The sequence below is a fragment of the Cornus florida genome, unplaced genomic scaffold, assembly GCF_030987335.1.
Source record: "Cornus florida cultivar Cherokee Brave unplaced genomic scaffold, ASM3098733v1 CherokeeBrave_3.0.0_Hap2_Chr05, whole genome shotgun sequence".
Lineage (NCBI taxonomy): Eukaryota > Viridiplantae > Streptophyta > Magnoliopsida > Cornales > Cornaceae > Cornus > Cornus florida.
The window spans coordinates 89,301,125-89,316,687 of NW_026775575.1; the positions used below are offsets into that span (position 1 = coordinate 89,301,125).

The 15,563-nt window shown below is 34.2% G+C and overlaps 1 protein-coding gene across 1 annotated transcript; it reads left to right on the forward strand.

The window, feature by feature from the left end:
• Positions 1 to 2,124: 2,124 nt before the first annotated feature.
• Positions 2,125 to 3,291, forward strand: LOC132310339 (olee1-like protein). The gene is made up of 2 exons (XM_059808525.1): positions 2,125 to 2,293; positions 2,890 to 3,291. Exons 1-2 carry the CDS (start codon positions 2,125 to 2,127, stop codon positions 3,273 to 3,275), a joined length of 555 nt encoding a protein of 184 aa, XP_059664508.1. The 3' UTR covers positions 3,276 to 3,291.
• Positions 3,292 to 15,563: the final 12,272 nt, after the last annotated feature.

Here is a 15,563-nt window from a genome sequence, read left to right on the forward strand (position 1 = left end):
AACTCTTGAAACAAAATAAAATTCTGTATCAACTTAGAACTTTCACCCACTTTTAAAACAAATTAAAGAGAGGCGGAGAAAAAAAAAGGGAACCAACGAAAAGAGAGATGCAACTCATATTACTTCCCTAATATTAAACTTTTAGAAACTTCAATAAACTTGGAAGCAAACTTTGAGAAACTGCACTAACACCCTGTCAAGCATGAAACAAGTAAAGCATCTGACTTTGCACTCAAAATCAATCTATACAAGGCCATGCAATAAATCTATAAAATATCGTGGGGCATTGTAAATAAAAAAATTCCACTTAATAGAGCAAAACATACTGATAGGAAATTGGAAACAATATCGTTAAGTCAAATTTCAGTACAGCTCATAATTTTAGCAATTGTCTTAATTGGTCCAAAACTAAATAATCAAGGTTGTAATTGTTTAACGCATACCATATTTATTAATTGGAGCATCATAATCATAGCTAGTAGCAATGAAGAGACCACCAGTAGTCTTGCCGAGATTTGTTCCTCCATGGTACTAGAGTCACACCATGAAGACACCACCAACAGTCTTGCCAAAATAATGTTTTGTCTATATCAGCAACATTTTTGACACGTCAGCAACTACTTTACCAGCAAAAGTACATGTTCAAAGCGCGCACGAGCAAAACCACCAGCAAAAACACATACTCCCAAAATACACACAACCAAAACACAATTTTTATAACAAACAGAAAAACTTCAGATATACACACACATTAACCTACTTGGAAAATCAACCACTTGCATGCAATGGTCGCCGACCAATGGAAACTAGTTTGTGCGGCAGCGTGGTGAAATCTGTGTAGTCTCCGTCACTGCTGCTTTGATTGAAATTAGGTCGTCGTGTCAAGAAGAATTATTTAGGGTTTATCTAATTGCGAAGGGGAGTGCCCTTTGGTTGGTTGAAAAATCGAAGTTGTAATTAAAGTGCGAAAGGTGAAGAATGAATCTGAACCTGAAAAATCTTTAAGATTACAACTTAATAATGGATTCAACCGTTATTAAACTACGAAAATCCTAATTTTTAAATCATAAGCAATTTTTTTTCCTAGTTAATCATAAACAATTAGAGAGAATCTCAATAAGAAACAAACAAACTCTAATTCCAAACATACCAAATTTCTTTGAAAAGTAATTGTTGTTTTCTTGTCTTGTCTTCTTCTCAAAAGAAATCACCACAGGGACCACAGGACTACCACCACCTTAAAAACCTCAAAAGATCTGGACTTTGAATAAAGCTTTAAGAAGTTCACATTCTAATAGTGTTTTGTACCATGAATGAAAGTATTAATCTCCATCGTGAGTTTTGAAGTGAGAGTGAAGCGTGAGGTTTGAAGCGAGATTGAGGTGTAGGTATTTCATCTCGATCATGAGGCGTGGAAAAAGAGTTTACATGTTTAAGGTGATTTAATAAAAAATAGAAAATAAAAAATCAAAGACAAAGTATATGTCCAATCAGGCCTAGTGGGCACTTTAATCAATTTCTATTTCATATCTTACCCAGTTAACTTTCGTCTGTTAAATCACCCCCCTTGAATAGTTGAGGGGTTTTTTTTGACAAAAAAATAGAAAAGGGATGTTTAGTGCAAAACCCAAATAGAAAAGGGGGTTTAATGCCGTTCATCCAAAAAAATATACTACTCCTAAAAAAACGCAGCCCATGCTTAAATCTGAAGAAGATGAAACAGAATAGTAATTTCTAAGACAACTAAGGGCTGCACAAGATGAAAAAACAAAGGCAACATAAAGCTGTCAACATTTATTTCATACATTTCTGAGGCATATTATTTTTTTATATAATCTCCTTTATAATTATTTGTTCTCATCTTGGTTTGTCAAAGAACTGAAGATGTTGGGGAAGAGGCAAATGTTATGAAGGAATCTGCCAGGTAAGAAGGTTGTTTAAAGCATTTACCAGCGAAGACATAAAACTCAGCCATCAAATAACAGCTCAAACTCTGTCATGCTAAAACTCAGCCATGCAGAAATAACCGCTCAACCTCTCTTTCTCTTATTCCCTCTCACCTCTTCCTTATATTTAAGTCATTTTGATAACCTCCAATTCCAATACATACCAAGAGAAGTGAAAATGGCTAAGGCTGTAGAACTCGTTGCCTCTGCCCTCTGCCTCTTGGCCCTGTCTGGATTGGTCCACGGCAACGACAAAAACAAAGACAGCAAGTTCACCGTCGAAGGCAAGGTTTTCTGCGACCCATGCCGTGTACAGTTCATTACCAAGTTGAGTCAATTCCTCGAAGGTAATTAAAATCATCAAATTCATCATGATTATTTGTCTATGTCCCATATGAATGGGGTCCGTCATGTAAATTCATTTTCTATTCTTTCCTATTATTCACTGTCTTTTTTTTGTTGAATCTAAATTTTGTTAAAATCATTTTTAATTACTTGATTGTATATAAGCTTTTGTTGGCCTTTTTGTTGTTTAACTTCCAAACACATAACCCTTCCACTTTTAATCAAATTATGAACATGAAACCCATATAGTAATATATGTATATGTGTATGTAATGTAACACTATCGTTATTCAATGAGTGTATGCAATGAAGATATAAAAACTAGTGCAATATTACATAGAATGTTAATGGAAAGACTTTTTGCACAAGTGATAAGAGTGTAGGGAAAATGATATTTAGGCGAAAGAGTTCACACTTGCAGATGCAAAGTGTTTGACGGAAGACTTAAGTTAAAATGGCAATGTTGAAAATATATTTATTTTTATTATTATTTTTAATTAATAGATTGTAATATCATGTCATTAATATTTTTTTCCCATAAATAATCATGTCATCAATATATCACGAGTATCAATGTATTTTTTCCTTAATTGCGCAGGTGCAGAAGTGGTCCTGGAATGCAGAAATGTGGAGACCGGAAATGTGACATACTCCGTTAACGGAAAATCTGGCAAAGATGGGAACTACACTCTAAAGGCAGAAGGAGATCACGGTGACGAGGTTTGTGAGGTGGCAGTGGTGTCAAGTCCCCAACCTGACACATGCGGTGAAGCCATGGATGAAATAGCCCCGGTCACCCTCACCGATATTGAATCAAACTCCGATATTCGCTACGCCAACTACATCGGCTTCATGAAGAAGGACCCCGATGCCGAGTGCACCCAAGTGCTCGAGGAGTTGGGTATCTACCCTGATGATCCTGATGAGGATTATGCCGAAGATGATGGATCTGCTCCAGAAGAACCTGCAGCACCTGCCAATTAAATTAAATAAGCTAGCCACATTAATTCCATGCATGTATAATGCATTTGGCATTTGCATAACTTAATAACTTCTCTTGCATGTATCAACGTTCATGGTAATTTAATTGCTATATGTGCAATTATAATGACAACAAAGTACTTGAGTTGATAAATCCATTAAATGAATGTTTTGGCCTTAATTTTCTTTTGGTGGGTCACAATTAATTGGAGAGCACTTGATGAACTACTTATATTTTCATGTATTGCTATGAATGTGTAAATTAATCAAGTGCCTTAATTTCCATATATAATAAGGTCCGTAGTATATATGTGGATAAATACATATCCAATTGTTTTCACAAAATTGGGACACTTGGGATGTGCAGGCGTGCCAGAATCTCGGAAGATTCAGAGAGGTCAAACAAAAAGGAAGATCCTTTTAGAATGATCAAGCGATTGTGAGGTTTCGGATTTGCCTTCAATGGAAGGACTTCTAGTGAACACTACAATGCTATCTAGTGAATTGAAATGCAATACTGAAAGTAAGTGCATGAATGTAAAAGAATTAAAATAAACTTGTGTTCAAATTGCTTGAATTGAAATACAAAGTATTGAATGTTGATTGATGTCGTTGAGAGAGTTTGAAACATAGTCCTAAGTAAACTATTTATAGGCATTAAAGCCCTACAAGAAGGACCCATGTCCTATTTAGTAACTACCCACTCCTTCCTTACAAAACACTTGTCTCATACTCAGCTGCCAAATTTCAACTTCCATACCCACGATCTATGAGTTTCCTCTGTTGTCGCCATATGTCCCACATTCTTTAAACTATATATATATATTACTTGATTTTAACCGCTTCAGCTTATTCCCTTTTGAAATAGATTCGGTATAATCCACGATCTTCTTATCCCTAATTTTTAGGAACTACCTTCTTGAACTGTGTATTAACTAACACTCCTTAAAGGTAGGGACTTCTATTAGTTTATAAAACTTTAGAATATTACAAATTTCCCTAGCCCACGTCTTCCTTATTTTCAGGAGATGATTTAAACCACGTCTTGATAGCCAGCTGTCATTATCCTTCCATATTTACCTTTCCTGATCTGCCAAATGTCTCCAGCGTATTGGAATCTCTTTCATTTCCAAGTTTGACATATGTCAACTTATTATTCAAACCATGATTTAGTCCACTTGTGCTATTTTATTACACCACATCATCATTGAAGTGGCCAAGTATTGGCCTGCCACTTTTATGTGCCAACATTATGCCCCCCAATTTTAAAGCTTTCTGTCTTCCAAGATCAAGCCTGAAAAGATTTAAAATTTGAAATTACCTAGATATCCATAAAGGCCTTATCCCATCATCCAACCAAAATTCTCTCTCCACCGATTACTGTTCCCGATTTGACCCTCATCATTTCTTACGTAATGGCTTGCCACCTTTACAACCACCAGCATTAAATGCATATTTCCTCTTGATCTTCTTTTTCTAGCCGGTCTTTTATTATGCCATCTTCCTCCTTCAAAACAAAGTCTCTCCTTCCCTCAGTATCAAATCCTTCTTCTTCTCTTGAAGCTATTCCTTCAATCCCTCAGATGACTCCCAAAGGCAAATCTTCCTTCGACCTACCTCTACCATCTGATCTGCCAACAACCTATGGACATCAAGCAACGAAAGCTATCTCCAGCCTTCCAACTGATCAGGTTTTCCTATAATATTTCATCATCCTACCTGGCGATGTTAAATCCGTGGGTCCAGCTTTTCCTTCCAAAATTCCCTCTTCAATTACTTCCTTTTACCCTCAAGCAGAAGATTCCTTTCCTTTTTCAAAGAAATTTCAAAAATCATCAAACTGGGACTTACCCATTTTTAACTTAAAAAATTGGGTTACGCCGTTCGAAGGTTGGAGCGCTTGGGTCGATAGGATGACTCCATTGAAGGGAAAAAGCTGGAAACAACTTGGGATTTACGACGCAATCCAGCTTAGCAAAGTACCCCCAATTCAAGATAAGTCTCTCTTCTTTGCTACCTTATTCTTTTGGAGTTCTACCATAAATTCTTTACATCTAAATTGTGGCATGATGGCTCCCACCTTGAAAGATATATGTCACTTAACTGGCTTAAAACCCATTGGTATTGAAGTAAATTGTCTTCTTTATGATCCTGACACTACTTTCAACTTTCCAACCAAAGAATCTGGTACAAAAAATTATGAAGCAACTTACGGCCCTTTTCTTTAGGCCTATATAAAGCATACCCCTCAAGCTGAAGATGCAGAACATATTGCCTTTCTACTTGTATGGCTTAATTGATTTGTGCTATGCGTTCCAGCTTTGCAAGTTACCAAAGATCTAGTGGAAGTGGCCATCGTTTTGTCAAAAGGTTCTCCTTTAGCATTGGCCCCCTAGTTTTTGCCCATCTTTATAGGGATCTTTATGATTTGATCACAACTGATTTTTCCAAAATGGGTGGTCCATTTTGGATCTTTCAACTCTGGCTTCAAATTTACTTCCCAGAGCTAGGGCCGAAAGTTAGACCTTCGGCCAATGATGCTTTAATTTCTTTCAGTTATGCTACGACCATGCCTAAACCTCAATCCTTCAAGGATTTCTTTACTTTTTTCTACCAAGGCTGCCAAACCAGAACTCCTCAACAATTTCTTCCATTTTCGTTCAGTACTCACACTCCATCTGGGCTCTCTCCTATCCCGATTTCTACCAAGAAACTATCAGAAGAGCAAAAGTCCATATGGGCCAGCTTCTTGGTGGCCAGAGATATTCATTAGAATACCGCTCCATATTCTTCCAAAAATAGCGGAGTTAGAGTAGAGTTCTACAACCCTGCTCAGTTTGCCCGGCAGTTTGGCTTACGGCAGATGATTCCTCAGCCGCCGTGTCCTTCTTTCAACAGCACCTTCCATCTTCTTGTAAAATTCAATGATGAAGATTTTGTCAAAACCGTAAGTAATAGATTCAAAGCTTTGAAGAAGATCTTTCAATTTAAGCCTTTCGTTGAAGATCCCACTTCTGATCCTGCCTTCAATAAATGGTGGAATTCCTATATTGTGAAGACTAGGGAAACAGATTATTTTTCCCTCATTACCACTCAACTTGGTTCTTTCAAATTTGTAAATTCTATCTTCTAAGATACCGACCTTCTCAAAAGTTCCAAGAAGGGTGGCAAGAAAATGAAACAGATCGCTAAAACTAGAGCAACCCTTGCTGCTCCATTTAAGAAAACCAAAAGGAGCACAAGTTCCAAAAAAAGGTAATAACTCATTATATAACCTCAATCATTCAAATTCATTTACTTACCTTTTATTCTTTTGTCAGCTTTTCCCGTTGACTCTGATGATGAACAAGATCCTTCCAATCTTCCAAAGGAAGTGTTATCCCAAAGTCATAGTCAAACAGTCGAGACAGCGCCTCCCAAAGGAATGATTTCCTCGGCCAAAAAGGTATATACCTTATAACTTCTTTCCTTCTTCCTAAGTTATACATTTATAAAATCAATTTCTCACATTCTTTCTTATATCCAGACTCCTGCTAAACCAACCCTTCCAAAAAGTACCATAAGATCTGGACGTCCTTTAGTTCGCAGGCAACTTCCTATTCCTAAAGAAACAATTGATAAGAGTGAAAAAACTCCAAGTGTTAATTCGAAAGAAGAAAAAGATGAAATTGAAGAAATAGGAACAAATGAAAAAGATGAAACCAAAGAAGAAGAAGAGGAAAAAGAAGAAGGAAACAGAAGAAAAAATGGAAACAGAAGAAGGAGAAGAAGAAGAAAGAGAAGAGAATGATTCTGAGGAAGATGAAGATGCAGGAAAATATGGTAGTGGAGAAACTACCCATTTCGAAAGAAAATCTTCTACTGAGGTATTTCTTCATACTTCGTATTTCTTCTTCTTTTTCTATTTTACTGTGTATTAACAGTATTTTTCCTCTTAGGATTCTTCTTCACATAGCCTTCTTGATCCCAATCTACCAAGCCCTCCAAGATCACCATTGAAAAAACAGACATTTCTCATTGTCATTCTTCCAAAAGATCCTCCTAATCCTCCAGCAGGGAAATCCACCCAAATAGGAGTTTCTGGCACGGAGGAAGTAGCTGAATCTCCCTCTCCTCAGAAGAAGGTAATCTTTTATTTCTTTTATTTATTTTCCTATATTTCCTTAACCTCCTCCTCCTTGTGCAGGATACTGTTGCCCAAACTCAATCTTCCATGGCTGTCACTTCCATGGGATCATTCTCGGCTTTCAGTGATTACTTTCAAACCATTGAATCTCTGGTTAAGGAAAACATGACTTCTTCCAGTAGTGTTTTGGCCCTTGTTCCCAGTCCCTCCAATACTTTTGTAGAAGATAAAGAAACCTTACTTACCCTTCTCCAACATGATTCTACTAATCTTCCTTTCGTTGAAAATGAACTTTCAATGGCTCTAATTAAGCTTAGCCAACACCAAGGTTTCCCGGTGAAAATTCAATCAGCCATTTCTTCCTTTAAAGCTCATCTTCCAAACCTATCCAAATCTATCCAGGAGTCCCTATCTATCATTTCACAGGTGGAAGAGAAGAACAAGAAAAGAAATTTCCTCACTGATAAACTTAAAGGCTGTGTTGTTGCTTTTAAATCTCTCAAGCCAAAAATAGACAGGCTCCAAACAAAGGAACTGGAGTTAAGGCAAGCCTTAGCTCAAGCTCAACTTGATCAACAAGCTCTCAACTCCAAGCTGGACAGAATGAAGAAAGAGACTGAAGGTTATAAGGTGTAGTTTACCAAAGTTCAAAGTGTTCTTCCAAAGTTGGAAGAATCCAAATTGCAGGGTATGGCTTCTCTGAATCAGTCCAACCTTGTCTGGATTGATTTCAAAAATAATTTTGTAGGTCTAATTTCTGAACAATATATCCTTTTGCTTTTTCTAGGCCAAACTGTTGATTATGTAATGGACTTATAAAATCTGTTATAAATAATTGGCCTTTGGAATGATAATCTACCTTTTATGCAACATCTTTACTCTGACTTCAATCAATCTAAAACAGCTAACTTATTTTGAACCATTTTTAAAAGATGGCTTTATTCCACCAGATAAGCCTCAGGAAGTGGACTGACCTTGGTTTTCCTTTTCTTCAAAAATTTCGTACATGGTTGGCCAATAACGTTTCAGATATCGACCATTGATGGGTTCTAAATGCATTTCTCCATCTAAATCTTTCAACTGATGTAATACCCCCTAATTTCGGAACACGGGTTGATCAAGTCCGCGCACAAAATCAGGAAAATATCGAAACAATTAAAGTATTTCAAACAAGTATAGAGTACAAAAGGAAATAAAAAGAATAAATAACTCGCTAAAGGAAATCTATTAGATAAAAGTTCCATTAATAATTCTCCAAAATTTATAACTCGGTAATCCTGTAACTCAAAGACCCCTTAACTAAAATCCACTATCCAGAAGTTTATTATTAAATTCTAACATCAAATGAAATAATAATTATCCTAATTTTAAATAAACCGAAAGAATGGATAAGTCCTCTAGTTGCGAATCCTCAACCTTGAGACTTGAACTTCTAATAACCTGAAAAATAAATTGCGGATTAAACCCTACAAGCAAGCTCTCTTTACCAGGCCTCTGAAAGCCAATAAGCAGATCATCTCTGATCAAAACCAAACCTAATAAAGTCTTAAGTTTAATAAATGATGATACGCATTTGAATAAGTAATTATATACAGTATAAACTTCACATCCATTAATAGGTTCATTAACTTTCAAAACCATTAAACAATGATTAAATTAATAATCATTCTAAGGCCAATCCACAATTACTTTTAAAGAGAAAATCCTTTAACCTTAATTCAATCCTAAAAAAATTATTAAACTATTTAAATAATAAAAATATAATTAAAGGAATAATATATTTAATCCAATCCCTAATAATTATTTAAATCACATATCCAATATCCAAACTTTGACAAATCATTCATGTCTGCACCAATATTATTTTATTAATATAAAATAATATACTAACCTTTAAATACTAGATTATTCAAATATAAGAATATCTAATCTTAATCCAACTTACACATTCAATAACAATAGATGAAATTTTAATCATTTAATACATAGCAATTTAATTATGCTTTGGCAACTCAACCATGCCATTATAAATATATTTATTTATATATTGGCAATTCAACCATACCTCCACAAGCATATATATTTATACATTTGGCAAATCAACCATGCGATTATAAATATATTTATTTATATATTGGCAAGTCAACCATGTCTCCTTAAGTATATATATTTATACTTTTAATTAGCAACTCATCCATACTTCCTATGTATATCTTTTATTTATACAAATATTTAAGCCATATATTTAAGTCTTTGGTAACTCATCTATACCTACAATTCAATCATATACCAACCTTAAACTTAACGATGAACTAAATCACACATAGACATCTCATGCATTTCATAAACATTACATTTCTTTAATGACCAACCTATCCAGATATACCAAATAAGAATAATTAATATTAATCATCTTAAATGATATATATATATATATATACATACACATATATTATATAATACATAAATATGTATAATACCATCCATAATAATCTTTGATTTTTTAAATCATATATATCAATATATATATATATATATATACACACACACACACATCATTCCATACTTATCCTAAACAATTAAACCATATATACACATATATAAATAATTATATATATATATATATATATATATATATATATATATACTTCCTTTCATATCAATATATTAATTTAATTATATTTACACAATTTAAATGCTACTAAATACCGTTTGAATTAGTTTCTCATAGATACTCCATCTCGGTAAATAATTTTCCTAAACCGTCTTACTAAAACATAAATATCTCCTAGTAGGATGGGAACCTGATAATGAAATTGGTACCATTGGAAAGAGGACGAAAAATCTTTGAATTTGAGCTCAAGAATGACCCAATTTCGATTTAAGATGATTGAGTTATGACCGTTTAAATTGAGTAACAAAGCAGTCAAAAATAATACGTTGAGCTCAATCACTACTATGAGCGCGACCACACCGAATGATAATTCTGTTGACTAGACCAAGTCAACGGTCCCGATGCGCACACGCACAGAACTCCATGCACCGCGATGCACCGGATCTCTTCTCTATTGACCAGACCACACCAAGGACCTATATTAATGGTGCATTAAATCCCATGGATGTCCACCACACCGAATCAATCCAACTATATTAAACTAATCCTATGGTCTATATCAGCGCACTCACCCTTGTACCATAAGCCATGCCGCACTGGAATACAGCCCCCTCTTTAGTGCTCCGAAACACAGATGATATAAACAGTATATATATATATATATATATATATATATATACATATATATACAATTTTCCAAATAAATAATAGGAAAATAAATCTAATAAGTTCTAGAAAAATATATAAAAATACCAGAAAATTCCAAAAAAATACCAGAAATTTCAGAAACCATAATTTACCATCTTGAATCATAGATCAACCTATAAATTAATTTTAAAATATATGTATACAACATCTATATATACAATTAAAATCTAATAATTCAAAACTAAAAATATATAATAATTCATACTTTTAAATAATCCGATCTAAACATAATTTAATCAAATAAATTGAAGTTAATGTTTTATTTTTATTAATCCGTTCTAACCATGATTTAAATTAATAAATTTAATCTAAAGCCTTGATACTCAAGGAAGTCAGAGAAGAACTCGCGTGAAGGTTTCGAAACGAAACTGACGCTTCAAGCATTGATCGTCTCTTCCAAATCCAACATCCTCTTTCTCTGATCCGGCCTCCTCTTTATCAGTCTTTGCCTCTTCTATCTCTACCTCTCTTATTTTTCTAACATATAAACTTTTAATAATAAAACCTTATGTGTATATTTATATACATTACCCTAATCCCATTCCTAGAATGACTACTAATTAAAAATAATAATAATAATAATAATCTTTAAATAATATATATATATATATATATACCTTCCATAATTGATCATTAATTAATTAAATCATATAGACCTATATATATCCATAAATATATATATATATATATATATATATATATATATATATATATATCTTTCCATAATAATTATTAATTAATTATATTTATATATAATTAATACTGTTTTAAGATACACCGCCCTATCTATTTTATTACTGTTTTAAGTTAATGTGCGCTTCCCCTTTGGTATCAAAGCCATTTGGTGGTTATTGTTTGTAATCTATTCACTTTTTCTTTTCTCTTCCCTATACTGATCTGTTGATTCAGTTCTAACATTCTATTCACTGTTTCTTACTTTGTTGTTCTATTCCCTTTCCTGTGAGTCCAGATCCAAACAGTAAGACCTGAGAGAGGCCTGAGCGGTGTGGCATGAGCGGATGAGAGCGTAGATAGGATAATAGATCCCCTTAGAGAGAACCATGAAAATAGTTTGTTTTAACCAGTCAGCCCATCAAGGATAGCAAGAGTTGAGTAACCATGAATAGGTTATTTAGATCTTCCTCCTCTGTGAGCTCTAGATCCAGAGCCAGTACTAGTCTTCCTCCAGTTCCAAACATAGTTAATGAAGAAGATTACAGAGTTGAAGATGTTACTCTAGATTTTAGTAATTGGAACATCCTTAGGATTCCAACCAGAGAAATCTACAAAACAGTTTCTTTAAATCAACCTTCCTTAGTAATTACGCAATCAAAACCGTAGAACAAATTTATTCACTGTCTAAGGAACATGAAAAATATCAGTTATTCATAGCTCAAGCAATTAAAAGTCACAAAGATCGTGGTTATAACTTCATTCACATAGGTCTTGTTCAAGTAGCTGTCAACCCATTCACCAATACTGGTCTTAATAACTCAGTCCTCTTAGCCCTTCGTGATGCTAGATTTCATGATTATAATGATAGTCTTCTAGGAATAGTTGAAACCAGTCTTTGTAATGGTCTAGTTCATTTTAACTGCTATCCTAATCTCACCCTTAGTCTTATTGACCCTCACCTTCTAAAAGCCTTAACTCTTAATGTTAAAACTTCAGGTTATAAAATGCTTCCAGGATCACAACCTTTGGGTCTGATTTATAGAATCTATTACAAAACTAGAAAAACTAATCTTAATGTTAACGCCCTTAAGAAAGATATCAAAGGTCATACACTACTCATTGAAAGTAGCACTCCAGATGCTAATATTCAACTTAAGAAAACTATAGCCTGGAAAGACATTTCTTTACCCAATGAATGGTTTCTTGAAAATGAAAACCATCTAGTTAAAATACAAAATAATGTTAGTAACCTTGATAGAGTTCAGGAATTTATTGACGGAACAGTCAGAATAAGCTTTGATGAACAACGCCTTCTGACTCGATCTCGTCCTTCTACTTCTTCCAATAGATCTGATGCACATCTATTGGACAGAGAAAGTGAAATTCCTTCTCTAGAAAGAAAAAATTTGAGATTCCGTCTGCAACCAACAGACACCAAGTCAAAAGGAATTCAAACCGAAGAACAAGTTACTCACCCATGTTATGTTCCTCCTAAACATAAATCTGAGCCTAACTCTCCAACTCCTTCTAATCTCATTGGAGAATTTAACACAATAAACCCTCAGTTAACTACCATTAGTAAACCTTTTAAGTATAATCTTTCAAAATTACATGATGAATACTCTTACCCCAGTAACAAAGAAAAGCGAAAATCCTTTCGCAAAAATCATACTGAAAAAGAGCAACAACGAGTCCTCCGTTATTGGCAAAGATTTATGACAGAGCATCAACTAGAAACCAAATTTTTTGATTATCTGGAAAACTGTTATAATCAAGTCAATGTCCTCACCAAAGTCAATTGGAAAACTTCTGATATAAACACAGTTTCTTCTTCCCATCCTCCTTAGAAAACGTGATTCTTGATCACATGGGAATTGAAATTACATCTTCTCCCCTGAAAGCCAGTACCACAGCCGATGCTAATACTAGAAAAATAATTGAATAAAATAATTTTACTTGAGCTCTCTCTAACTCAATCTCTAAAACCTGCAGTCAAGCCTCCTATTACTCATCCCATGGAAACACCCATTATTTCTATGCCCACGAACAGAAAAGGTTTTCCACCAGCCTTGCCAGAACCATCTGTCATCAATCAAATTGAATCCATTCTCAAGTCCCTTGAAAAAGGTAAAGCTAAAGTCAAAGAAGAAAAAGATGAGAAAGTTCTCACTGTCATCAATTATCCTGACAGTTCTGATAGTTCTTCTTCTAATAATACCAGTTACCCTTTTGATATTCAGAAAATTGAATCTGCTTTTTCCAATTTTGAACTCAATCATCTTACCAACAAAAGAGTCAACCCTACCAGTCTTACCAAAAACTGGTATCCGAGACCCATTCCTCCAGACCTCCAATTTGAGGAAAAGAATATTCAAAATCAGTTCTCTGTCTCTTCAGATAAACTCTATGAATGGAGTATAGATGGCTTATCTAAACAAGAGATTTTGAATAAATTAAGTCATATTTCTATGGCCGCCAACAATTATGTCACTACCCATAATCTAAGTCAACCAGAAATTGTTAATTTGCTCACTTTAGGATTTTCAGGAATGTTAAAGTCCTGGTGGGAAAAACATCTCACTGAAGAATTTCGCAATAACATATCTTTGATAAAGCTATAGGACGTGGTATCCCTAATGGAGTTAATACATTAGTATATACCATAGTTGACCATTTCATAGGCACTCCAAGTAACATCACTTCCCTAATACATGACCAACTTACCAATCTCACTTGTCCAACCATGAGTGATTTTAGGTGGTATAAAGATGTATTCTTATCCAGAGTCATGCTTAGAAATGATAGTAACAAACCATTCTGGAAAGAAAAATTCATTAATGGTTTACCCAATCTCTTTGCCCATAAGATCAGAGATACTCTAAGTAAAGCCACAGGTAATATTGATTATGATAACCTTACTTATGGCAATATCATTAGCTTAATCCAAAAGGAAGGATTAAGAATGTGTATTGACATGAAGATTAGTAACCAGTTACAAGATGATAGGAAAAGAGCTAAATATGAAAAGGGAACCTTTTGTGAACAATATGGTCTTCCACCCATTGCTCCCTCCAGACAAAACCCCAGACCTCAAAGGAAGAATTACAAAGGTTATCGTAAAAACATGAAACCAGTCTTTCCAAAAAATGAATATTATTCTCAAAAGTCTAAACCAAAAAAGAAATTTAGTAAAAAGACTTTTAAGAAAAAGAATACCCCCGCTACCATAGATGTTAGTAAAGTCAAATGTTACAAATGTGGTCGACTAGGTCACTTTACAAAAGATTGCTATACAAAAAAAAAAAAAGATCAGTCAATTACAAATCTCCAACGAAATTAAAGAATCCATTTACCAAATTCTCCAGTTAAAAGATACAGATGATAGTAGTAGTGACCCAGAAGTTAGTTCTTCCTCTCAATCATCAGATAATTCCCTTAGTTCTCCCAATATTACTTTAGGATGTATAGATAGTTGTTGCAATCCGAATAAGTCGCTTAATGTTCTCACAAAAAATGATGAACAAGAGCACCTACTTATTGATTTAATCAGTAAAGTAGATGACCCTGAGTGAAAAACCTTATATCGTAAAAAACTTAAGGTATTATTAGGCAACTCAGAACCTGAACCCCTAACAGTCAGTAAACCCAATTTTAGTCTATATAAAACTTTAGAAAGGTTTAATAATAAGCCCAAAGAAATCACTATTCAAGACCTTCAAGCAGAAATTAACATAATTAAAATTGAGATTAAAAATCTCAAGTCAGAACACCAAGTTATGAAGAATAATCTTCAGGAGTTAAACGTGAATCCTGCCTTTTCCCTCACAGGAAAAGAATCATCTGATGAAGAAGCCTCTGATCATTTAGAAGCCTCTAAAAATTCAGGATGTTCAAAATTTTCTAAAAAACTCCAAACTTTAAGTCACATTTCATTAAAAAAATGGTATGCTAAAGTTACCCCTATCATCAACAAAGATTTCAAACTTGAAGTAGTCGCTCTGATTGATACATGAGCTGATCTTAATTGCATTCAGGAAGGTCTCATACCAACTAAATACTATGAGAAAACCTCTGAAAGGCTAAGCTCAGCTAATGAAAGTAAAATGGACATAAAATACTAGTTGTCTAAAGCTCATATTTGCCAAAATAACGTATGTTTTAAGACATC